Source organism: Pholis gunnellus, assembly GCF_910591455.1.
Source record: "Pholis gunnellus genome assembly, chromosome: 7".
Classification (NCBI taxonomy): domain Eukaryota; kingdom Metazoa; phylum Chordata; class Actinopteri; order Perciformes; family Pholidae; genus Pholis; species Pholis gunnellus.
The window spans coordinates 18065212-18089839 of NC_136533.1; the positions used below are offsets into that span (position 1 = coordinate 18065212).

The following is a 24628-nucleotide window of genomic DNA, read 5'->3' on the forward strand; positions in this document are numbered from 1 at the left end:
CACCAGCACTTACCGGTTTATATCGTGAGATCATTGTCAGCGGCGTTTTTTCCCCGACCCACAAAGCACTCTTCAATACCGTCACATCCGTCGCTTAGATGTGAAATAAAGAAAAGAGGTAAAAAAAAAAAAATCTCCCAAATTCCTGTCTCTCATACGTTCGAGTGCGGCCGACGTCTCGCTGTCCCACTTTGTGTTTGAGCGTCCAACCACAGGCGGCGGTTTATGAGTGGAGGCAAGTAGCTGTCCACGGTACTGAACCCGGGTGCCGACGAGGAGGAAGAGGAGGAGCAGGAGAAGGAAGAAGGAGGCAGTTCCTCCACCCAAGGCCACCTTTGGTCTCGGTCATGAACCGTCGGACTGGCGGCTTTACAGGAACAGTTGGCGCACAACCAAACGCACCACAGCGGTCAATGCGACGCTGGAACTCGCAGCAGACAAGAGTCACGTATCTCATCACGGGAGTGGATGACTGCACGGAGCGCTTATGCAACAGTGAAGTGGGACGCTCCACAGCGATGCAACACACATATATTACATGGTGCCTTGCTCGGCTTTAGTGGTTTTTATTTTTTATTTTAGATAACCTAAACTGTACATTTATCGCAATGTACTCTTATGGATTAATTTTAAATCGTAATCAAGCCTATCTAATGGTATTCAGCTTTATTAAAATAATATTATATTAAGAATTATAAACACGGCTGGGATCCCCTCACTCAGTGAGGGTCGATATTCAAGAAGGCACACTATTGACTATGGACATTTAATTTAAAAAACGTATGGCTCCCCACGCTCGTAAATCGATGCAGAGCTGGTGAAATCTAGCAGAGGAGGAGGAGGAGGCGGTGATGACGGAGAGCACTGTTTATCTCAGGCTCCTTGTAAATGAGTAGCATATTGTTCAACTTTTAAGTCAACTCAAAATGGGAAAAATCCATATAACTTGAAACCTAAGTAACTCAGTGTGTCAGTTGTGGACATATAATCATGAGTTGGATGGAAATAGATTCTATTAGAATAGAGAACACCAACCTGGTAACGTCATGTTGAACAATGCAAAGTAGAGGGAGCAGAGAAACTGTATGCACAACAGAAAATCAATTCTCTGATCATGAGCAGTCCTTTAATTGGCTTTACAAATGTAGATTGGAGTGCTGCTATTGATTGCAGTTTGCCTGTTTTTCTGTGGCCTTTATTGTTATTCTGACAAATGAAACGCAGGTCTGAAAGAAACAATCAACATGGCCATGCAAGGTCAATTATACATCGGCTTGACAGAGTGGAGGAAAATGACTGAATATTGACTGGATCATCCTTTAACAAATCAAGACAGCGAGGATGCTTATTAGCTGTATGGTGTCAATATCTTGATACATGAAAAAAGAGCCTTTAGCAATGCTAAGTAAAAACAAAAAGACCATCGTTAGCTCGACAGTGAATCCTGAAGGAATCATCAGCTATGAAAAGCTTCTTCATCAGTGTGGTTTTCTCGGCAGGCTGTTGACGAGACTAGAAGAACGTTCTGCAGGTGAAGAAAGAGGAATTAACATGTAAGATAAGAATGACAGTTGCACCAAATAAATGCTGTTAAACCAGCTGTACTTTGTTAACTGGACTGCTAAGAGAGGTTTCATCAGGAAAACCTCGTTTTATACTGTGCTTGCTTCAATCACTGCACAATAAACACAACAGACCAACACACATGCAGGTGAGTTTTAGAAACCCCAAATAATCAGAGCTTAGACTAAAGCAAAGTGTTCTTGTCTTTTCGTTTTTTGGGGCTGAGAAATTGGATCTGGAAAACCCACTTCTTGTTAATCTTTATCATGTCAACCTAGAAGATAACCCTGATCAAACCCTGGGAACATTTTTACTGTAGCAGAGGAGGAACCCCCCCCCCACCACCCCTCCCTACAGTACCACCCGGTGTCACTTAATTGTCTATGGTCGTCAGAACATGTAACAGTCCTGGGGAACAACATCAATCAGAACAACTGCTGAAGGCTGGCAGGAGTCCTAAGCTGCTTTTATGAGTTGACCGCGACCTGACAACGCAGGACAATACCACAGAGGCCACACATGTGTTTATAAATGGCTCACTGGGGCGGGATTTGGCAGATATATGGTGGGATGGGTCACTGATTGTAATAGCTGTTGTCTATTCACTCGAATAGCATGGCTGTATCGCTGTAGAGCACATGTTTCAGCAATAAAGAACCATCGCCCTGAGGCATTCTTCAAATAGAAAACCCGCATACTGTATAGACTGTATACACCCACTGTCACGCTAGCTTTTCTTTGAAATAGCCAAGCTGTGACAGCAGTACATAAATCTGACAGTTTGACAAAGATGAGGTGAAACAAATACCAAAATACTCTGCTAGTTTCTTCTGATTGACAGGGAGACTGTCGCATGTGCTCAAGACAAAATAGAGGGGCCAAACAAAAACAAATGCCACACCAAGCATCCCCTCTGCAGTGAAGAGGAAGTACAAAGACTAAGTCGATTACCAAGTTGAGGGTGAGGTAGGAGGAGAGGGAGGGCTAGTGCTGAAGTAGGTAGCCGTGTCTGTACAGTGTTGCACTGCCCTCAAACACCTTTGTGTTCACAGTGGGACTGACTGATGCTGACTTAGGGCTGCTTACACATGCACACATACACACAAGCCACACGGTCATATACTGTAAAATACTGGGCCAGTTTCATTAGATTATGGCCTAAATTATAACAAAAATGTGCCAGATGTGCATTTGAATAATATACATATGATGCAAAAATGAATTAAGCACGGACTAGAAGATAAATAATGATCAGGAATACTTACACTTCATCTTCATATTGTTTCGGAGGGGAAACAGCAATCGCAACATCAATCCAGTCCTAAAAAGGTAAAAACATTTACTTTCATTTTTTACTTGACTGAATCAACAGATTGTGAAAACAACAAGCATAAACATAAATTGAGGTGGAAGTGGTTTAAGTCAAATCAATAAAACACCCTAATGTTGTAGCTACTAGGGTAAACAATAGCTTTCTTAAAAAAAAGGGAAGAATGGCATTTCAGTTTCCTCTAGTCTGAATCCTACCCCTCCACTGTTCCAGGCCCGACCCAGCGAGTGTTGCCCCTCAGTCAAGGTGGCATCAATCAGGATCTTCCCATTAACAGCCATAAGTTCATCCCCGGGTACAACGCCACCTACAAAAGACACACATCAGAGATGGCTCACTGTCAAACGTGAATATTCACAACAGTGAGTGCCAGAACCAGCTGCAGAGATAAATATAGTCCACCTGAAGAGACGCTCACAAACTTGAATTGACTTCAGTAAACAAGTTAACCCTTAACATGTTGTCCCTCACAGTGATGCACTGTTGCAGTGCGAGTCAATTTGTCCTAAAGCTTGTATCGTAACTGTATGCACAAAGGTAGGTCAGCAAGCTGGCACATTCATATTTAAATGTTTTCACTTAAATCAAATGGGCGATTTTTGCTGTTTTTATGGATTTAAAGATAATCATTAAGTTAATATCTGAAAATAGAAAATGAACTGACCGTGCTTATCTGCAGCGCCACCTTCATACACAGAAGATATCACCAACTTTCCCAGCGGAGAGTCTGCGCCTCCCTCCAGAGCCAGGTCAAGCTGTCCAGTCTTAAGAACAATGAACCAAAAGCATCAACACCACCAGCCATGATTTAGAAGATCACACTTTAAATGTGATTAGCGAGATTTTTCTCATCAATAAAGTGAGTTATCTGAAGTGAAGGCAGAAGATGCAGTGCAGCACCTTCTTGATTCTCAGCAGTCTCACATCTCGCCCGTCTATCTGGTCCGAGGAGAACTAATAACAGAGAAAGGATTGAAGAGGGAAAAAGACAACACTGTTGCTTAAAAGGAAGTAAAATAATAAATAGAGGTGCCGACATAAAGAATGTCTTTCTACTCTGAATATATGTGTATGGCAAAGCTCAGTAAAAAAACAAGAGATGTAAAATACCCTTTGGGGGTTATTAACCATTTATAACTTATGAGGAGAGAACTGCTGCTCGACAATTGTTCACTTTAGGAAAATTATTGTTCTAATAAAACAAACTGAAAATATCCCTTATTCACACAAAAGACAATTACAAAAAGTAAATTTGACTATATCTGGCTCGCTAGCAAGCTACTAGAAGTTAGCTAATTTAGCATCTAGATAAAGCACTTACGTGTAATTATTCTGTAATTTGTCTAAATTGTTGTAATGCTAGTTCTAAGGTATCTTTGATATAACATAATTCACAATGACTGCCATGGAAATCAAACATGTTATAAGATAATATAAAATGAGCTATAATGGTTATTTAATCCTAGCAGACACAAAAGGTTTACATGTATAGTTAGCTGGAGCTAAGACCTGCTAAATACCACTTTCATTTTAAACTGCCAAATATCGTTGGCATCGTTGTAGTGCGAACACTATTATGCATACGATACCATGGAGTGGGGATCAAAATCGTCCTCGTATTTCTGAAATCCCTGAAAGAGAATTAACATGTAGTTCATTAAAACGGATCAATACGTTAATAAGTGGTTAACAAACTAGACAAGAGGAAATATAAAGAAACTAAGAAATCTCAGTAAATGTCAGCAGGTCAGATTTCCTTTGACAACCAGTTTTATTATAACATTTCCATACCACCCTGTTAAATGAAAACCATGACGACAAAGTGGCTTTCAAAGCCTCCCACTTTCATTCAATAACAAGCATAGTTAACAGGAACACAGGCTCACACAGAAAATCAGTCCTAATCAGTCCTACCAAAGCCAGCAGCAATTTAATTTAATCGAAGGAAACAGAACAAAGGACATCACATTAATCCAGCTACGATGACTCGGAGAGCCGTTCCTCTCCTTGAAAAATAAAACACACATTCATTTAAATCCTCATTTCCTGTTTTGACGCAAACATAAAGAATGAACCCATTTGTAAACTTTGTTTTTATTTGTTGTGGCTAGAGAAGGCAGTTAAAATCAGCCCAAACAATCTAACTGAAGTCGTATTTGGAATAAAAGATACAGTTAATTTAAGGACACTGATGTTCTCTGTCTCTGAGAAAAGTGGAGTTACAAGAAAAGGTAAAACAACCAACTTCCTTTCTTCTAGTATTGCAAACTGAACCAACCAATGTAAGCAGACAGATTACAACCACATGGAGTAATTGATGTACAAGCCATCTGTTACCAGATCAAAACCAATACCAGCAGTGAGACTGTGACATGCATTCCCACACTGTATGTTCACAGTACTATTGTGTGCTCCAAATCAATAAAAGTGCACGCATGTATAAGCTACACAACTGGACCTTAAGGCAGTGATGCAGCCTAAAGAGAGGACAAAATCAAAGGAGGCGTAAGAGATGCACGAGGAAACCTGATGTGTGAGCATGAGCAGAAGAATAAGAGAAAAAATAAATCAATGGAAGTGGTGATTGGTATGGATTACTTGTCGTTTGCTGTTTGATTTAAAAGACGAGTTGAAAGGCACCATCCGTTTCAGCATTTCCGGAGGCTGAAACACAAGAGCAGGTATCAGCTTTAGCGAACAAATAAAAACAAATAAAAACATCCCTCACTACGATGCTGGAATTGTGTTTGCTTCGCCACTCCCGGCAACAGTGATGGCGCAATCAGCATTGTGTACTATTTTACCTGCTGTAACCACATTCAACAGTGATGTCACGGTGTACCGCCACGCCATAGAGTACACTGCTACATCACAAGGTGAGAAGTTAAACCATTCGAGGGTGAGTCAACCACGCTATGCTACTCTAGGTATAAGCAAAGAGATTTCTTTAAAAAAAAATAATATCATAAACATGCAATGTTTTGGTCCAATTCACTCAGATAAAAAACTAAGATAAGTATTGTGATGATGACTGAGACCGCCTACTTTATTTTGTTATTGTCCACAAATCCCATGAAAAGACCAAATACTAGTCTAGAAGACTTCCCTTTCATGTCTGTGGCCGTGATCAACATGTTAGTATTACAGCATACGGTACACCACAGTCCTTAAGAATATCATACGGCACAAAACATTATGTCAATACTTTCAAGTCAATATATGAAATACACCACAGTGTATTGTATTGGCACAGTCGTGTGCTGCAGCAGTGTAGACTGCTCGACTGACCATTGTGGTAAAACATATTAGGGGAAAGTGATGATGATTTGTGGCAACCCTTCAGCTCCTACAGTCAAGTGTGTGGTTGTGTTCTCAGGTCTATTAATGCACGGCAGGGGGTTACTGCAAATGGTTTCTCCAAAATAAATGCAGTTTGAAAAATAAAAAGTTTCATCAGAGCTTTTTGAAAGAAGGGATAGATGGCTTTCCCGTGTGATCTAATAACCACAGATTGTCTTTCTGTGAAACAGCTCAAAAAGGATTCAAAAAGAGGAAGTGATTAATCTCTCACCCAGATGATGGCAAGCTTTGTCAGATGTCTTAATGTTTAGTGACTCTATTGCATTGAATCAGGATGGATGGATGCAAGGCGCAAATGATTGCAGTGTGGCGTGTTTCATACCAGGCCATCAGAACGGAGTGCAGGTCTGAGTGGATCTGGTCGGTGGGTTTGGGACTGTGGCAGCATGACGGGTTTAGACATGACAGGGGCCATCTGACGCCTCTGGTTGGGGGGACTAGGAGCTAGTTGCTAGTGGGGAAAGACCATGATTCCATGCAACAGCCGAGTTCAAGTTTGGATTTAAACAGTAAGTTATTTTACAGAAAAAGCATCTTGTTTTGGGAAGATTTTTACAAATGTCTTTTTGTTTGCAAAACTTCAATCAGAGTTTTAAAGAAAGACACTCACCAAGGCGGTGCTTGAATTGGAAATACGACTGGCATGAGAGGATTTTCTCATTACCTGAACCACAGTAAAAACAAAATGAATTTCTCAGCCCCCTGGCATAGACAGAGCACTGCAGGCATATCAGTGCAACACACACCCAGATGCACTCCCATCTCTTGAGATATCACAGCATGGCTGCAGTTTCAAAAGCATCCATTGCATAACCCATTGGATGAAATGCAAATGTCCTAACGCAAGAACACACACTTTAAAAAAGAAAAGAATCAGCTCCTCTCATGAGCAATAACATGCTACTTTCATCACTTCTACACACCATGCAACACTCCACTCAATAGGACAATCCACACAGCTACACGCAAACATCAATAACAAACTGAATCTTTGAAAGTAAATTGTAAATCAATGACTGCGTAAATCAGTCATCCTATTACAGTGCGTCGCTCTCTCTTCATGCATAAAACATCCCAACACATAAAACTGAACACACTCATAAGGCTCTTCAATAAAGAGAACCGAGTCCTGCAGCTTTGAAAATGCATTAACTTTATGTGCGCCCTTCATATTTCTTTTCATAGATGAGAAAAAATAATCCTTGCCATCGATCAGTTCAACACAGCAATCCACACATCATCTCACTCACATGAGAATCTCTAACCTTTGGACTAGAGGGGTAAGACATTTCACTGGTGTTTGACGAGTAAATTCCTCCTCTTGGCAGATAGCCACCAGTCTCCCACTCGCTCCTGTGCTCTGGAGGACTGGGAGGGTGTTGGAGGTGATGGTGATGATGCTGGCGGTAGCCGCTGTGGGTTCCTACTCGTTCTCCTGAGTGTTGTGGGGGTGGGGGCGGCGGGGGAGGAGGAGGAGGAGGTGGTGGTGGAGGAGGAGGAGGGGGTGGTGGCGGAGAAGGCCGTGGAGCAGGCTGAGGGGAGGATGGAGGCCAAGACGACTGAGACGGAGGAGGGTAGTGGGAGGAAGGTGGGCGAGGGGGTTGGGGAGGCTGAGGGGGAGGCTGTGGTTGAGGCCTGCGCCCCTTGTTGTTCAAGGTAGGAGCAGAGGGAGGTTTTCTAGCGTTGGTAGGAGAATAAGGCCGCCGCTGGGGGGATGCTCGAGACGAGGGAGGGGAGTAATGGGGTATCGTGGGGTTCAGCTTGGGTGAGGGTGGAGGGAGAGGCAAGGGAGGGGGAGGCTGGCTAGTGCTGGGCTGGGTGGGGGCCAGTCTCTTCAGAGGGCCCCTCAGGCTCTGATCCACATCATCCAGGTTAATGTCATCCAGATCCGTGGTGGCCAGGTGGAGGCCGCCGGGGAAACGCTTCACCTTGGGCACCGAAGCAGGAGAGCGCGGCGGGGAGAGCTTAAAGTCACAGTGACATGAAAAATGACTCGTTTCACCTCGTGTCAATTCTCCGACACACACATCTATCCCTCCAAAACAATGTAGAAATAAAAAAAATGGAATAAGATAATTATTTTGTGGTATTTCAAAATTCATACTCAAAAACTTCCATTTTCACACATCTCCTGCACTTTTCTACTGATTTCACTTCCTGGAAATAAGCTTTAGTGGTATGAGCATCACACACACAGAAGACTTTCTGAACTGTCCTTCCTCACGTCATTTCACTCCATCACCAACTAAAAACATGGCAGGAAGGAGGTGCTTTAATGCTATTATCAGGAATGCTATGCTACTGTAATAGAGCTCTACTCATCTCCTTGCAACAGTAAAAAAGAATTGGCAGATAACTTTGTATAATGTTGAGGAGCTCTGAGTGCAGAGAGGTTTTGACAGAGGAGGTCTCACTCTGTACCTCTGGGGATTCATTCTCCACACAGGATATCTGCTCCAACCGAGTCTGACAAAGACGCTCCACCCAGTGTTGCACTTTCTCCGACTCCTCAAGGTCTTCTCTCTCCGTCTCTGAAACCTGGTACAATGGGGCAGCATCAGACAATAGGAATCAGCCCGATATACACACATTTACATGTTGAGCTTTAAAACAGCCTTTGGTGCATCAAAAACCCACAACTTGACACCCTGAGAGTTAACTGTGTCATAAAGTGCATCATAAATATTGAATGTTTTAATCCACATTGTCACTTTGTTCAGTAATTAAAAGAACAAATCCACTCCACAATTCACTTTGGTAAGCCCTTGTTTTCGTACCTCCTGCACCAGACGATTGATCTTCAGCTGCTTCTCTCGTTCATACATTTCTTCCTTCTCCTTGGCGAGTTTCAGCTCAAACTCCATCTCCTTCTTGTTCTTTCTCTGCTCCTGCAGTGTGTCCGTGTTGGACACTTTCTTCTTTTTCTTCTTCTTTTCTCCTTTCTGAGGTCGCATCAGTAAGTCAAAATAAAAAAAGCAGGGGGCCGACAAATCTGCCACTCCAAACCACGCAGCACGACATGCAGAAATAGCTAGCGACACCACACCGTGTTTGATGGATAAAAGCCCAACCAACAACTTTAAGACTGATAAATGTTTCTAAAAACAAAAGCTCTGATCTTGAATATGTAACAGCCACTTTGTCATGATGACATGAGAACTATTTCTCTTTCCTTTGTAGCCACTCTTTCACCACACTGAAGTCAGGCAGCTGACAGTACCTTGCGGAGTGACGGCAGTTTTCCCTCATAGCGATAAAACCAGCCAAATGCTAAGGATGGAGATGAACACAGGTCACTCAAAAATGTGTTAAATTACATCCAAGGTTAAAACACAGACTCAGCAAACTCCAAGCAGTGCATCTATTAAAAACAACAACAACAACACCCCAAGAGAAAAAAGAGACAAACAGATTAAGCCTGCTCCATTTAGCCACTCTGAATAACTACATGGAAAAATGCCTTTAAGTGATGCAAAAAAAGACAGCTGTCAACAGCTGGACTGGTTGTGTGTCATCATTTGCAGCAGCATCTAGCAAAAAAAATGCAACTAATTGAAATGGTACGGAAACCTCTCCGATGGTTACATTCTGGTTGTCAAAGGAAATCTAGCACTAGTCTCTGTGTGCGCTGGTTTGAACCAACATCCTCCGACAACAGCTGTGACACTGACAGCTGAGGCTCCAGACTCACTTGTCTGTCCTGATCTTCCTCCTTGTCTTCCTCTGTGAAGGAGCCGGCTTCATCAGCTTAGAGGAGAGGCCATAACAGCAACAAAGCACACAGAAGTGAGAGAAAGGGACAGAGAGAGCATGCGTAAGAAAGGAGGGAAAATGGGGTGAAATCCAGGCAAGAGCAACTTCTACAAATCTAATGGTTAAAAGAAAAGCAAATATGTAGGTTCAGGAGTAAATAGAGGATTCATGCATTTCAGGGTGAAGACTCATTCAGGTGTCCTTACGAGAACTCTTGGCTTTGGTGGTTTTTGACTCGGGTGGGGCGGGGGATGGGCTCTTTGGAGCGCGAGGGCTCTTCGGACTTTTGGGCCTGTCTTTGGCTCCCCAGTCCTCCTCCCACTCTCTGCTGTGCTTCTGCTCCACAGCCTCAATCCTACAAAGGATGACAGAGCAAGTGAGAGTCGGAAGAGATTTACAAAACAATACTGAAATCGGCACTTTAAGGACATTAAAAACACAATATTAGTTGTATACTTGTCCATCTCCTTTTTATATCGCTCCTCTTCCTCTGCGGCTTTCTGAGAGATCTCCATCTTTCTCCTGTTAAAACACATGATAGAGTTACAAAATAAAACTCTGTCAACACAACATGTGGCACAGGGCTATAAATACCATGGCCAGCAATCGCTAAAGCACAGGGCTATAAATACAGAATATATGACTTTAATCCAGTTTATGACGGCTATTAAGAATGTCAGCCTTGTTTTATCGTCTGATATTTCTGGCATCAAAGCACGGAGAAAACTGAGCGTGTCCTCCGAATTTACAAACACCTGCGAAGGATGTGCAAAATATTTAGTAGTATGAACATAAATCGATATAGTGATGTAACAACAGAGCAGCATAGGGTCCTCGGTTGGATGGAAAATCAATGTAGATTGTATTTACTTTCTGCGCAGAGTTCTCTGTTTCGAAGTAATGTCAGTCAGCTTTGTCTTGGTTGATGACTTTCAGTCTCAGATTAACCGCATGTCGGTATTTCTCAAGGTAATTAGACAAACTGAGCCATCCAGCTGGAGGAGGATTTTTGTTAAAGCCATTTCAAATGTCGGCAAAAGGTTTTTTTAATCAGTTCCTGATCTCAATTTCAGGGTAAGGATGTAGTCTTACTGTACATTTCAAGATTTTAAACCATATGTCTCCCATTCGTCACAATAGAGACACTAAAATGTCTTGGGTACAGGTACAACAAGACGGCTGTCATTTTTCTGACATGCAACAAAGACGGGGTGAATTTTAAGAACAGGAGTTTTGGCTGTTCACTCACTGCTTCTCCCTCTGCTGCTGCTCTTTAACGATTTTGTTGGTCTCCAGTGCCACCCTCTTCTGGTGCATCAGCTCCTGCCTATCCAGCTCCCTGCGGGCCTCCACTGCCAGACGCTCCTCATCTGTCATGAACAGCTCTCTGCCCTGAGAGGCGACAACAGCCAGAGACAACGATCAGGGAAAGATTTTTTTGTAGAGCAAGCATCCCCAAATGTTTTGGGCTCTGGAGACCGGCAGGCAAGCCCAAAGAGAGAAACTAAGGCACAACTTAAGAATCATTGATTCATTGTGTGTGTGAACAATTTCTAATTAGTATACAATTACTATCTATGTGCAGGAACAACAATTTATAAAAAATATACAATAAATACTGTACTGTATACATTCCCAAATATTTACTGTTGCAGGGTTCCCCGTTTATGCAGATGAAAATAAAAGAAATGCATTACTCAGGCATCAATGAAAACTATGAATCAGAGACGACTACTTGTCTCGAGGTAAACAACCTGCCGAGTGACTTTACTGATGATAAATGTTGCTCCTGCAGACAGCCGGGCTGAGGCACAGGCAGTGAGGTAATGTCATGTCTCCAAAGCACACTTAACACATTAATCTGTGCGGCGCAGGAATGCAAAGGGTAAAAGGCAGAAGTTTGTGTTCCCGCATCCAGAACAGATGATCCCTAACCCTCTGAGAGATCAAAGTATCCCAATCTACATATTATTCTACGATTCCCAACGCAATACAAACACCAATTCTAACCATTTTACTATGAAATTCCTTTTGATTTAACATTTTTAACTGGCAACACATTTTTTTTATCATCCAGACACTTGAAAATCTTTGGGATATCTATATATGTAATAAAAACACTGTTGCATAGGTGTCACTTTATCTAAGAGTGTCTCATATGCAGATGTAATCATATGCACTGTATCTTAAAAGTAGTGTTTCCTGTTGTGTTTTAGGGTGAATCTAATAATACTCACAAGAGTTATGAGTTCAAAAAGACAAGATGATATTGAATGCTCTTTAAATGATCATTTCTTTTTGTATTAAAGGTAATGCAGTGTACTTACAGCTCCTGTCAGAACAGTAATAGTCAAACTCCTGCTGCTCTTCAGGACTCTCACAGCCTGGGAATATAATAACAGACAACTTCAAAGAATGCCTTTCATTTTGAAGATATATTTTATGAATTATATTAACAGTAACAGTCTCTAAAAAAAAAATGGCCTGTGTGAAGTGTGTGTTATGTGTATTTATTAGGGTGTTAAATGATAAAAGACAGCAGGCTTTGTTTTCTCCATCAGCCACTTTGGGGAAAAAACATCATTAAGGACTCTTTTTTTTTCTACTGCAAAACCATTTTGGCTGGTGACACGCTGTTCTGGCTGGGATCAACAGAACAGCGTGTCACCAGTGTAATGGTAAAAAATATATATCAGTATCATGAAATGGTTAGAAACATTAGAAGAACAGAGTTAGACATTTAGCTCTGTCCAAACATGGGGTAAGAACAGATAGCTCTGTGTAAACATGATTTATGATCAGATCAGGAACTGAGAGTTACTGTTTACTTTAGAGGGCCGTAAAGAGAGACACAGGAAGGTCAGAAAGGGTCACACTGGGGGTTTGTTCCTGTCCTGGGGATGTTTAGGTTAATGTAAATTAATCTGACAATGAGATCAATGGAAAATGGGAGATCAGATCAACCAGCGTAAGACACCTTTGACCTGTCTAAAGGAGGAGACTGTTCCTGCTTTAGTATATAGTTTGTGAAGGTTTGAACTGATGTTGAAGAATGCTTCCAGCAGTCTCTGTGTGAAGAGCTGTGTGAAGAGAATAAATGGAACAAGACAACTTTGAATGATTTGGAGACTTGGATTATTTTGATTTGCGAATAACACTCTCTTCTCCCGATGGACATAGAAATATTCTACGACACCAGCCAAAAGTGGAAATGAACAAATACTTAAATTGTGCAAAATTCACCTCTTTGTGATCTGCATTGGTGAAATCCACCCCGTTCACCTCAGCAATCTGGTCTCCAACCTACATTTTAGGATAAGACATAGATGCAGTTTGCAGCAGTAGGTATACGATTATCACAGTTTAATAGAGGTATTCCGTTTGTGCAATCACCTCAAGTCCAACTTCTGCAGAAAGGGAGCCTGGCTTGACATTACTGATGTAGATACCAGGTTTCTGGGTTGGACCACTGGAGATACTGATGCCCATACCCTTGGTACCCACAAGGCTGAGAAAAACCTTCTTCTCCTTGATTTCTTTGCCTCCAATGGACGCCAAGCCTGCAATGCTGCCTTTTTTCTCCTGGCGCGGTTACAGAAAGTCCATAAGCTGTCTGCTAATGTGATACAACTTCTTAAACTGATAGCAACATGAAGCAAAAACTAAATATGCCTCCTACCCCAGACTGAGACACAAACTGGTCGACAAACTGCCACTTGAGTGGTTCATCTGATGAGCTGGAGGAATTAAAAAAGTAAATAAGAACAAAGTAATGTCATTCTAGTCCATAAACTCCTCATTTCACCATTCAAACAGTAGATAGAAACTGTTTTAATCAAATAAATTACCTTTTCACTGGGATCATCCCCACATCTGCACAGATGGAACAAATAATTAAAATAGAATTAATTATGCCATCGCCGTTAAACAATATTCGTCAATCCTGCTGATGTTGTTTGAAAATGAGTTTGTGTTTGACGTACGCCTGACTTTGAGTGACACAATCTTCTTCGTCTTGATGAGATTGATAACCTCCTCGTGGATACAGGAGGAGATGGAATATCCATTGATGCGCACAATCTCATCTCCGACCTATGAATCAAGACAGGATGGGATAAAAGTCATTATTTCCTCCCCTCACATCTCCATCATACCAGCAGGAATGTCGCCATGTTTTGCATTGACTGTGTCTCTCTGGGTTTAATCCAGATATTGGACAGCAGACTACCCTCACCTTGGATGTTATAATACACAATGACCCACAGCGGCCATTCAGTCTCATACGTATTAAGGCATCAATCTTTAACAGGACATTACATTTGTTTTTCATGACAGGGGTTATTTCCTTTATTTAACGTCCATCTGGGTGAAACTGGACAATCAGTGACGGACACGCAAGCTCTGTAAGAGTTTTAAACACGGTGCTGTGCCCCACCTAGTGGGTCCTGGTGTTACAGAGACACATGGCCACAGAACATTCATTTGACTGACTCTACAGACACAACAATGGCTCCCTTGCCTAATCATCACATTAATAAATATACTGATTAATGGCATATTATATACAAAAATACACTAATAACATACTAATATATATATATATATATATATATATATATATATATATATATATGCATTATAACTAATATATATATATATATATATATATGCATTATAACATGTAACTGAATAGTAACATACAAACAAAAGCCAAAACACACACATGTGCATACCTGAAGACCGACATTCCCGGCCTGACCGTCTTTGACCATCTGAGATATATAGAGGCCACTGCCAAACTCCAGCCCTCCCCGGACACTCAGACCCAGTCCATCACGATGTGTCCGATCCAAACGCACCTCTTTCAGCTTCCTACACGATCAGGAGGGAGAGGAAGATGTAAGACAGGATGTATGAGCCATATTAGACTTAGAAAAGGGAGAAGGAGGATGGTTTCAGTGTGGAAACAAGGAGAATACAGAGAGAGTGGGGATGCTCAGGGATATTATGGTATAAAATTGTCTTGGTGTTGTGTTTTCATTACGTAGGCACATACATTTGCGATACAGACCAGATGTACACCAGTACCAGGACATGGAGTCTATGCTGTACTCACCGTGACCTCTTTGGGGTGAGCAGGTCGTACTCCACCTGGTGTTTGAGTGGGATAAGAGGTCGGATGGCATCAAACAAGGGCAAGCGCTTTGGTTCGTTGATGACCAGCTTCAGGTCCCCCACCAACACCGCCAGATCCATTGACCTGAAAGAGGAGGGGCATAAAAACGACATTTTATAGTTTACGTTTTGTATGTTTTTTATACACAATGACTTCTACCTTCTGTGAAGGTACGATCCAGTACAATAAAGGGTTTCTAGTAGAAATACAGTATGAACTGCAGTTGTAAAAATTAGGAAAATAAAATGTTTTGGTATATGTTAAAAACAGAATTGAGATATATTGAGTTAAAAACCTGACAATATAATGAAATCTGATACAACACTGGAAATTGCACCTCAAAATTGACCGGAGAAATTCTTTGCTCATTTTATTCATTTGTTTATTTACATCTGATTATTTTTTCTGTAAATTAATTCTACACTTAAGGGACTACTGTAGCCCAAGGATTCCTCCACTCAAGAACACTGCAGAGTTTTAGGTCCCCCATGGTATTGTTTCAGAGGCTTTTGTACCCTGACGAGAATGTAAGTCTGGAGGAAACATTCACCAATTGTTTTTAGCGTGCACATAGCCACGCTTTATAATGCTGAATGGTCGGATTCAGAGATACTGAATGGGACATTGACTCTAGTTGAAAGTACAAGTAATTATAACGGACCTCTGATGATCTTATCTGCCACAAGATGAATAAAGTCATAATGCAACTCAACCACTGACAGCTTGGTCAGGTATTTTAATCTAGCCTCAAGCAGAGATGGAGAACGGGCTACAGAGGTCTGGAAAGCTCACTTTTTTTCTAACTCCACATCCCCAGAGGTTTTACTTTTTCAAACTTATACTCTTCACACCCAACGAATGCTGACTCAAGTCACTTGTTGAGGCAATTTATCACACTTCACACAGCTCCACTCTGGAGTGCTTTATAGAACTCTGTCACATATGCAGTATGTAGCACAGCCCCTTTAATATTTAATTTTAAACAACAATAGAAGTATAGGACTATAATATATAATTGCTGATGGAAAAACATCCAATTATCTTTCTTTCACAATTCAAAAGGAAGCCAAAAGGCAACTAGAACAGCAATTAAAGCAACAAAGTAAAAGCTACTGTGTAAAATCTGTCCACCTGGCCTCTTTAAATTATTAACTAGTGTCATTTCAGTCCTGCTTGGAGGATGAACATAAAAAGAGCTTTTGTGGGTAACTGGCCAGGCTTGTCGGAGCACAGTGGAAACTGATCAGAGGCGGCGCCGGTGGGGACACAGAGCTCTGGCTTTGTACAAAGATTAATTGAAACCTAGACCTGTAGCCCCCCCCCCCCCCCCCCCCCTCCCCCAACCTAGACCCTCTGAGACCAGGCTGTTATCAGAAAGCCTGATGCAGCACACAGTTTAAACTGGAGGTCTGTGTGCATCAGAAAGGTGTGTGACAAGATAAAGAGCTTCTAAAAACTAAACATAGTAAATAGAAGTTACGGCATTTGGGCATCATTTTTCCTGCAGCTGTCATGAAACAATTACAGCATATGAGAACAAATGTAGCCTTTTATCTATTGTTGTTTTTATATTTGCATATGTAACATGCCACAAGTATAAGGTTGTGTTTTAAGGACACAACCTATTCAATAACCATCAACATTGTATTCATATAGAGGTGTGAATATACAGATGTGTGCGTGACAAGAGATAAAACAAAAAAGTAAAAGCAACTTTCTCGCAGAACACACAAACACAACACTGACAGGTGACAGACGGTACTCACTGGTGATACATGCGAAGGACATCATACAGGTAATCCTTCTCAGCTTCATTTTCAATCAGCAACTCCACCTGCAAGAAAGAAAAAACATCTGGTGCCATCCTTCTTCTCCCAGCTGAATCATCGAACATGTCAGCCCACTGACACACACACTGTACCTCTCTCCTGTGGTCCTGTCAACGCTACAGGGGGTGAGCCGTCAGTGTGTGTGTGTGTGTGTGTGTGTGTGTGTGTGTGTGTGTGAGAGAGAGAGAGTAATACAAACCTGATGGCAGCTCAGCTGCAGCAGAATGGTTTTGAGGAAACGCTTCGGCCAATCACCGATACAACACATTTCACTTTCCCCCCCCTCGACTAAAAATGTCCCAAACTACAAGCTGCAGGCTTCAAAACCCAACCTGAGTCGCTCTTTTTGTCGGAGAGGTAGTTCAAACTATAGGCTTTGGGGATGATGAGGCTCCTTGGACTAAAGCAGGTGTCTTCTCTCACTATCAAACCACTGGGAGGGAATAACGGCAGCAGAGCTGAGGAAAGGCTGCAGCAGGAAGGTCAGCAGTGTCATCTTACATCTCAGATACAAACAGAGATGAATATTCACACCCAACATTCACACGCACCTCATCTAGAGCAGCGTGTACTCAAAGGTAGGCTAGGTCTTAAAGAGAGAGAAAAAACACATTCAGACACTACAGCCTTTTATCTAAGGATTAAAGCATTGGTACACTCACTAAAGACCTTTTTATAACTTGACAGCAAACATCCTAAATGGACCCTTTTTGTATTTCCTGTTGCAATGTTTGTTAATTCAGTTGATGACAGGAAGAAAACTTGAACCAAAGCTGTAGTCCTAGCAACAGAAAGGTAATAAAAAGGTCTATGACTGCACTACGTGGACCCTGCTGTGAGGGCGTGTCTTTATAACTGTCATAAACGTCTCTTGCTCAGGGCAGTTACGCAGTCAGCCACTGCTGCAGCCTGAACTGCATGCAGACTTTGGCACCATATACCAAAGAGATCGTTGGTCGGTCAGATTTTTTAAAAGTGCACTGTCTAGTTTAAACTTTCAGTTTCACAAAAAAAGAGCTTATATAACTTTGTAGATAGATGCAGTATGAACAATATACCCTCAGAGAACAAGACACCTGGCACTTTTAAATCAACATAACAGATAATTATGAGACGCACACTCTCAACCAGAGAGAGATACAGAGACTATGATAATGGCCCACAAAGAAACAAAGCCTGATTGTGCCATGCTGGTCCCTCAGCCTCTAATTAAACCCGTAAACTGTCCCATCACTTCCGCTCAGCGGCTCATCTCTGACACGATCTGCACGATATAACTCTAGGATGCCCTTTGTGAAGAGCCTGCGATATGTGAACACTGCCAGTCTGTGTGCAGCACAGATGGCTGCGTGGTGATCTCATATGCTCTGGGGCTGAAAATGCCCTGAACAGATCACGTTCCTTTCCTCTGTTATTCTGTATTCATAGTTACCCTTTCAGGTTGTCCTGTCCCAACACCAACCACAAAACATTGTATAACTGGTGCTCAGTTCATGGAGCCACATACCATGGATTCACATCTATTTATCCTGGACCAAAACCCTATGATAATGATGTCATCCTGGACAATCCATGAAAATAACTTATTTCAGCTGAAATGAAAACACATTCGTCTATTAGCACCTCTAGTTTTGTTTATTATTTCTCTATGGGCTGTAAATTAGGGATCACTAGTAATACATTGTATTTTAATCCTGAGGCTACTGCTACACAATTTCTAATTTGTGTTTGATTTATATAAATGCTTTGTGATTTACTCTAAGAAAAGGATTATATTGAAATACCATATTGAATGATTTTAATGTGTTGTTTATTTCGTGCGGCTGTCGACCAGGCCTGTGTGAGCGTAACGTCCCACCGACAGACACCTGAGCCAGTGAGGTGACAACCAGGTAAGGAAAAAGCTTTTTAAAGACTTACGTTTAGAGAAATGTAATCAATATCACTAGAGGACAATGGTTGAATCTTACCTTGTGCCGAAATTCCCGAGCAACTTTACGCTCCATCGCTGAAAGGCAGGAGCAACCGGAGCGACGTGAGTTCCCGGTGAGGGTGAAGTTTGTCAGGAGTGGACCAGGGTCAGCGCGTCAAGCTGGTCGTTGGAAAACGAGAGCTTCCGGTTAAGATTTTCATGGTAAGACAATGATAACAGGATACAATAGTTGGGGTAATGAATACGATCAATGAGAACATTTATAAAAACAGAACTCATCTTACTTTCAAGTAACTACCGTTAGGCCTATCATTTTTTGTATATTTCTAGTTATTTACACACTTCCAATTCAGGCCTTTATTATGAAGGATGGACGTTTACCTTCTGTATTTTAACACACTTAAATAAAACTGTGGACAGTCGCTGCTTTGCCCGTCATTTGGACAATTAACGCTAGTTATTTAAACGCTTGGTTAAACTAGAATATATTTGTATCACAGATACGCATTTTAAATCGATATAAATCACTGGACCCACAAGGAGCGCCTTTTTAACCAGAACCCTTCCAATGTTTCCCTGACCATCATATATAATGAATAACTGTTGCTTTAATCGTGAAAAATATCCAACACCACTTAGCTTAAATGCCTCATAACTGACTTTAATAATGGTGTGGTTGCTTTATTAATTGTTTCATGACACTCCACAACACCGCATGTCGCTGGTGGGAATATTAACATAAAATGTATCAACGAAGAAGACAAAGAGGCGGGACTTCCGGGTTTCAAAAGCTCGATAGTAACGACCAAACAGTTGTGCGTTTAGAAAGACAGAAGGTATGTATAATGTGTTAACGGTAGTGTGTTAAACAAACACGCCAGAGAAACATTTTTTGTAGCTATGTATCCTGTTATGTGTTGACTTTATTTTAGCTACATCTGAAGTTTCACCGGTAAATATATCAAATATGAAAGACGTTGCAAATTTGCTTTGCGACGGGAATTTTGTCATTTTGTTTTTCTCATTGAATAACGTTACAACTTCAGTCTGTCCACCTGGGTCGAGTTGTATTATGTCTGTGTGTTAAAACGTGAATACGTTTAAGCATCACGTTAGTAGACTTTGTTTTCAAACGTCCCGCTCCCCCTGGCGCCCAACCCACGCACACTGAACCACACGGTGGAGCATTTCTTTATGTCAAAGTTACTGTTCACTTTTACATTATACTAACAGTTTTGGAAATAGCATTTGCTTTAAATGTGTCAGTATTAAGCTATATAATGATTGCTCATAGGTGCTCTCCAAGCTGACGTCTCTGTATTTGCATGCATTTTTTCAAAAGCTTTGTCTGTGTGGCCTCTTTCTGCGGAAAGTACGTTATATCTAATCGTTACTACAACAAACCATGTGTGCACTATTGATGACAAGTCACTATTTTTTCGCTTATGTTGTCAGTGTTGTGTGCTGGGATGGCGTCGCCATCAAAAGATGCAACGCCACACAGGTAAGCTCCTATAGTCAACAGGAGGACAGACAGAGGAGAGAAACATACTGAGAGTGTCCATGGTGATAAAGATGTAATGCTTCTAACTGTAATCTCCCTGAATCATGCTTAGACTGATTGTGTCAGTCTGGTCCCCCACTGTTACAGTCCTAAGTCTTATCCCACATGGAATTAGTCTCACTCCTTAAGTGGGTTTAAATGCCTGGGTAATCATTTATTTAATGTCTTGCCGTTTCTCAAATATACCACAGACATGTACTGAACATGCACAGGATAAAATATGTTAAAAGATACCACGGGCCTTATAGTTGAGTCTTAGTAAAGTCTTCTTCTTTTTTTTCACTACAGAGCCAACATTCATACCCCTGGTCGAGAACCTGACTCCCCACTTCCCCCCATCCATGAGCGGCTAGCGTACCTGCGTCCTTCCAGGGAGCTGCTCGAGTTCTACAGAGAGAAGATTGCCCAGTTTGACGGAGAACACGAGGACCTGCTGCAGGTGCTCGACAAGTACAAAGGCATCACAGAAGACCAGGTGAGGCACAGCTCGGAGTCGTGTGTGATGTCGTTTTTCAGGTGCACCAGAGTATGTTTTAACTGATCCTCTCTCCAACCCGGATATCCTCTCAGCATAAATTGCAGTGGGAAGTACGACAGCGTGAGGGAGAGATTGCGGAGCTGCAGAACGCTCTGAGTGACATGCAGGTCTACCTCTTCCAAGAGAGAGAACAGTCTCTTCGGCTTTATGCAGAAAATGACAGACTAAAGATCAGGTTGGTGCACGGTTGATGATGAACCCGGATATGTAGACATGTGAATGAAGGAAAAGCACGGGTGTAATTAATACCATAAATGGGGACTTCTTTCCATCTATGTGTTCCAGATCCACGACCCTGCTATTGTGCATGTTTGATTACTGTCAAGGGTTACTGGGACACTTCAATAGAGCCATCATTAATCTTAGTAGTTATCAGGGAAGTTCCCAGGAACTCCCATAAAAAGTTTCCACCATGAATATTATTGCAACCCTAGTAGTTATACCTGTGCCTTTCCTCATATGGCAAATAAAAAATACTTGCTGTTTAGAAAAGGCCTATGAGAAGTTAAAAGTAATAGATAACTGGGCTATATGATTGGCTGCCATTGGACATACTGCTGCATATTATTTCAGATTATTTAAAGCCTGTACACACCCATGATTCATCCATGCATGTGTTTTTCTTCATAAGACACACAGTCATTAAAACATGTCATCACTGCCCTCTGCGCCTTCTTATGTAGCCTTGAACAAGCCATGTACAAGCTGAGGTGTAATCAGCCAGATTAATATCTGTCTTCAGTATTGCACTTCTGTACACACAACTATCTTACCCAACTTACTGTTGTACAGGGAGTTGGAGGACAGGAAGAAAATCCAGCACCTTCTTGCCCTGGTGGGTCCTGATGCAGGAGAGATCACATATTTCCACCGGGAGCCTCCTCACAAGGTCCATGTTTTCTTCATCATAGACTTTCCTCACAGCAGACGTTTTGGCAGTTAATCACCTTAATAAATGCTGCATTGGCTGGCACGCCTGAATGGAACAGAGGCATTGTTGATGTGATATGTGATGACTATATTTCAGGTCACTGTCACACAGAAGAACGCTGAATCCCGATTGGAGGAAACTCTCAACCTAAGGCCAACAAAGTTGAGACCTGCTGCAGCCAGGAAAGGTTTGCAAATGCTTTTCTTTATTTCATATTTTAATTTTGTTTAATGATTTAAGAAACATTTGAATATGATTTAAATATTTTGTTGTGTTCCTTAATACAAGGTATCAACAATGCTGTTGTACTTTTTTTTAAATGTCAGTATCTGATCTGTTAATGTTTCCTGTTTAGTGAAACTCAAACACAGGAAGCAATGTTTCTTGTGAAGTTTGACATGTGGGCCCTTAGTAGACAAGCAAAATGATGAGTAATTGATCCAGACAGACTGTGCCACCCTGATTTCATGTCTGTTCAAGCAGAGAGCAGCAGGAGAACAAAATCAGGAGACGGGCTAAATGGAGAGAGCCTGGAACAATACAAGAATGATAAGCAGACGTTGTTGCTACAGGTGGGAAACTTTTTGCTCCTTGCTTCTCCTGTCTCTACGTTTTTTGTGATGAGTGTACCGGGCTATTATTTGTGTGGCTCATGTTTCCAGGTGGAGGCTCTGCAGGCTCAGATGGAGGAACAGACCCGTTTGGCTAAAGAGCAGATAGAGTGTCTGCTGGAGGATCGACGGATTCAAACAGAGGAGGCACAGGCACAACGGCAGAGAGATCAGGAGCGAATCACAGCTACGACTGACCAGTGCGTCTGCGTTGTTCACCACGACTAAACAACCTAGTGTAATTTAGGAATGATGCGCCTTCCACTCCCTTTTCCTCTCAATGTATAACTCGCACCTCTTCTCGCATTTGACACCTCAGGCTCCAGCGAACCCAGAACCTGTTGTATGAGAGCACCAGAGATTTCTTACAGCTTAAGTTTGACACACGGGCTCATGAGAAGGGCTGGATGGTGGAGAAGGACCAGCTGCTGAGGGATCTGGACTCCTGCCACAACCGTCTGAGGAAGACTGGATCTGCTGGCGCGGAGCTGGGCCGAACGTGGCAACCCAGCAGCAGCACAGCCCTGCTCCTCTCCCGGACTCAGCCAGAGTTACAGCAGACACACAAGGAGGAGCTTAAAGTAATATTTCTTATTCTAAAAGAACTAAAAACATATATGTAATGTAGATATCAAAGCTCTTTTTGTTTTGGGTTGTTTGAGGTTTTTTTTATTTACCGTATTTAAATTAACCATCATCAGGCAATGCAAGAGGATCTGAAGCAAGCCCACCGACTGGCAGAGATGTACAGAGAGCAGTGTATTACATTGGAGACAGAACTGTCCCAAATCAGAGAGGAAGGGGATGTGGGCAGGGAAATATTTACGGTACCGTGGTTGGACAGATGCTTATGTCTGTAAAATCCTCACACACATCTCTGATTGTTCATATTTTATTAAGTTTCTTGTTATTGATGTATTCGTCTTACTAAATCTGAATGTGTGCAGGAGCGTTCGGACAAAATGGCCAAGCGTCTTCAGCTGATGACTCAGCGCTATGAGGCGCTGGAGAAGAGGAGGGCTATGGAGGTGGGGGGCTTCAAGACGGATCTGAAGCACCTCAGACAGAAATTCAAAGATGTAGAAAAACAACTCATCAAGGTAAAAAAAAAGACTTTCCAAATAGTTAACTAGTGTCTTAATTTGTTCTGACATTACATGTGTTTGCCCTGGTCATGGGTAAAATATTTTGTGATTTTAACACATGTGGTTTGAGCTTTTTTTCTTTCTTTTTTTTAAAATAATGAACACCGAAATATGTTATTTAAAGAAAACAAAATGAGAAATAATGTCCCTATCTTCTCCTCCAGCCTTGCATACTGCTGATATCATAGTTAACGTGTAACCTGGTGTTTATGTATCCACTGTTTCAGGTTACTCTTAATATCGGGCCCAACCAGGACTTAGCCATTCTGCATGAGGTACGCCAGACCAACGGCCGGACAAAGAAGGTTCAGGGTGAGCTGATGGCGCTGAAGGCTAAGATCTATGGGCTGGAAAACGAGCTGAGATTCAGCTGAGGACTGGACTGTAGTGTCTACTGTCTACCTTTCCAGGACAATCGATGGGAGGTTCATCGCGGTCGAGAATGTTTGTGTCACTGTGTATATTACTGAAACTTAGAGTTAATGTTATTTCTATTTTGTTTTTTGAACTAATAAAGAGGTTTTGCTACAACAATTTTGAATTAATGAACGTTATTTACAGAATGAATTCTGTAAATAGCCTAAGGCTTCTTCACAGCAGACATCTTGAATTGTCGCAGCAGGAAAAGCACAGGTGTTCTGAATACCGTTAACGATGGCTCTGTTCTATAGTGTCCCACTAAGACATGACCGTTTGATAGTGAGATAGCATGCACAGAATCAGGACCCTTAAACTGAAGCAGCTACATGCTAAATTCAGCCATCGTGCATTTTATTATATTAGCGTGTCTATTAATACTTTATTTTAGTTCATTCCTGCTCCAGTTACATTATATCATGGTGGTACCTGTAAAACTAGCACTACTTCTTCAGTGAAATAACTCTGAATTAGTTTT

At 41.8% G+C, this 24628-nt stretch overlaps 4 protein-coding genes across 8 annotated transcripts in view; 1 reads left to right on the top strand and 3 right to left on the bottom strand.

Annotated features, from left to right (window-relative positions):
- Window positions 1-34, bottom strand: part of abcc8 (ATP-binding cassette, sub-family C (CFTR/MRP), member 8) — a gene marked incomplete at both ends in the record, with an annotated part of 47875 nt that extends 47841 nt beyond the window's left edge. For all 5 annotated transcript variants that reach the window (XM_079163120.1, XM_079163119.1, XM_079163118.1 and 2 more), the window contains one exon: window positions 14-34. In XM_079163120.1, the coding sequence (XP_079019246.1) occupies window positions 14-34 (21 nt within the window). The remainder of the gene's footprint in view (window positions 1-13) is intronic.
- Window positions 35-1116: 1082 nt separating this feature from the next.
- On the bottom strand, window positions 1117-19070 carry LOC306698100 (harmonin-like). The gene is made up of 20 exons (XM_079162272.1): window positions 18982-19070; window positions 16949-17016; window positions 15123-15266; window positions 14740-14878; window positions 13990-14098; window positions 13855-13879; window positions 13686-13743; window positions 13400-13588; window positions 13250-13309; window positions 12334-12390; window positions 11256-11398; window positions 10463-10528; window positions 10213-10361; window positions 9945-10000; window positions 4483-4524; window positions 3794-3847; window positions 3558-3657; window positions 3091-3200; window positions 2829-2884; window positions 1117-1525 (listed from the first exon to the last, which is right to left on the bottom strand). Exons 1-20 carry the CDS (start codon window positions 19015-19017, stop codon window positions 1513-1515), a joined length of 1674 nt encoding a protein of 557 aa, XP_079018398.1. The 5' UTR covers window positions 19018-19070; the 3' UTR covers window positions 1117-1512.
- Window positions 5353-9768, bottom strand: LOC306698925 (uncharacterized protein; the record flags this gene model as incomplete). Its single annotated transcript, XM_079163425.1, has 7 exons — window positions 5353-5370; window positions 5492-5557; window positions 7519-8217; window positions 8675-8791; window positions 9031-9195; window positions 9474-9523; window positions 9747-9768. 7 exons carry the CDS (start codon window positions 9766-9768, stop codon window positions 5353-5355), a joined length of 1137 nt encoding a protein of 378 aa, XP_079019551.1.
- A 677-nt stretch (window positions 19071-19747) lies between the features above and the next one.
- On the top strand, window positions 19748-24246 carry ccdc77 (coiled-coil domain containing 77). Its single transcript, XM_079163399.1, has 12 exons — window positions 19748-19780; window positions 20400-20448; window positions 20797-20983; window positions 21079-21221; window positions 21839-21935; window positions 22074-22164; window positions 22461-22549; window positions 22640-22788; window positions 22908-23169; window positions 23290-23415; window positions 23536-23688; window positions 23961-24246. The coding sequence occupies exons 2-12, from the start codon at window positions 20414-20416 to the stop codon at window positions 24105-24107; spliced, it is 1479 nt and encodes a 492-aa protein (XP_079019525.1). The 5' UTR covers window positions 19748-19780; window positions 20400-20413; the 3' UTR covers window positions 24108-24246.
- The last annotated feature ends 382 nt before the right edge of the window (window positions 24247-24628 follow it).

Bases quoted from the DNA above. Each gene is read 5' to 3' on its own strand.
- LOC306698100 (XM_079162272.1), bottom strand. From the start codon at position 19,017: ATGGAGCGTAAAGTTGCTCGGGAATTTCGGCACAAG. The intron at 13,589-13,685 runs GTAGGAGGCATA...TAACCGCGCCAG, and splicing joins AGTTTGTGTCTCAGTCTGGG to GAGAAAAAAGGCAGCATTGC. The intron at 13,310-13,399 runs GTGATTGCACAA...CCTAAAATGTAG, and splicing joins CTGCAGAAGTTGGACTTGAG to GTTGGAGACCAGATTGCTGA.
- ccdc77 (XM_079163399.1), top strand. From the start codon at position 20,414: ATGGCGTCGCCATCAAAAGATGCAACGCCACACAG. The intron at 22,789-22,907 runs GTGCGTCTGCGT...TTGACACCTCAG, and splicing joins ATCACAGCTACGACTGACCA to GCTCCAGCGAACCCAGAACC. The intron at 23,170-23,289 runs GTAATATTTCTT...AACCATCATCAG, and splicing joins CACACAAGGAGGAGCTTAAA to GCAATGCAAGAGGATCTGAA.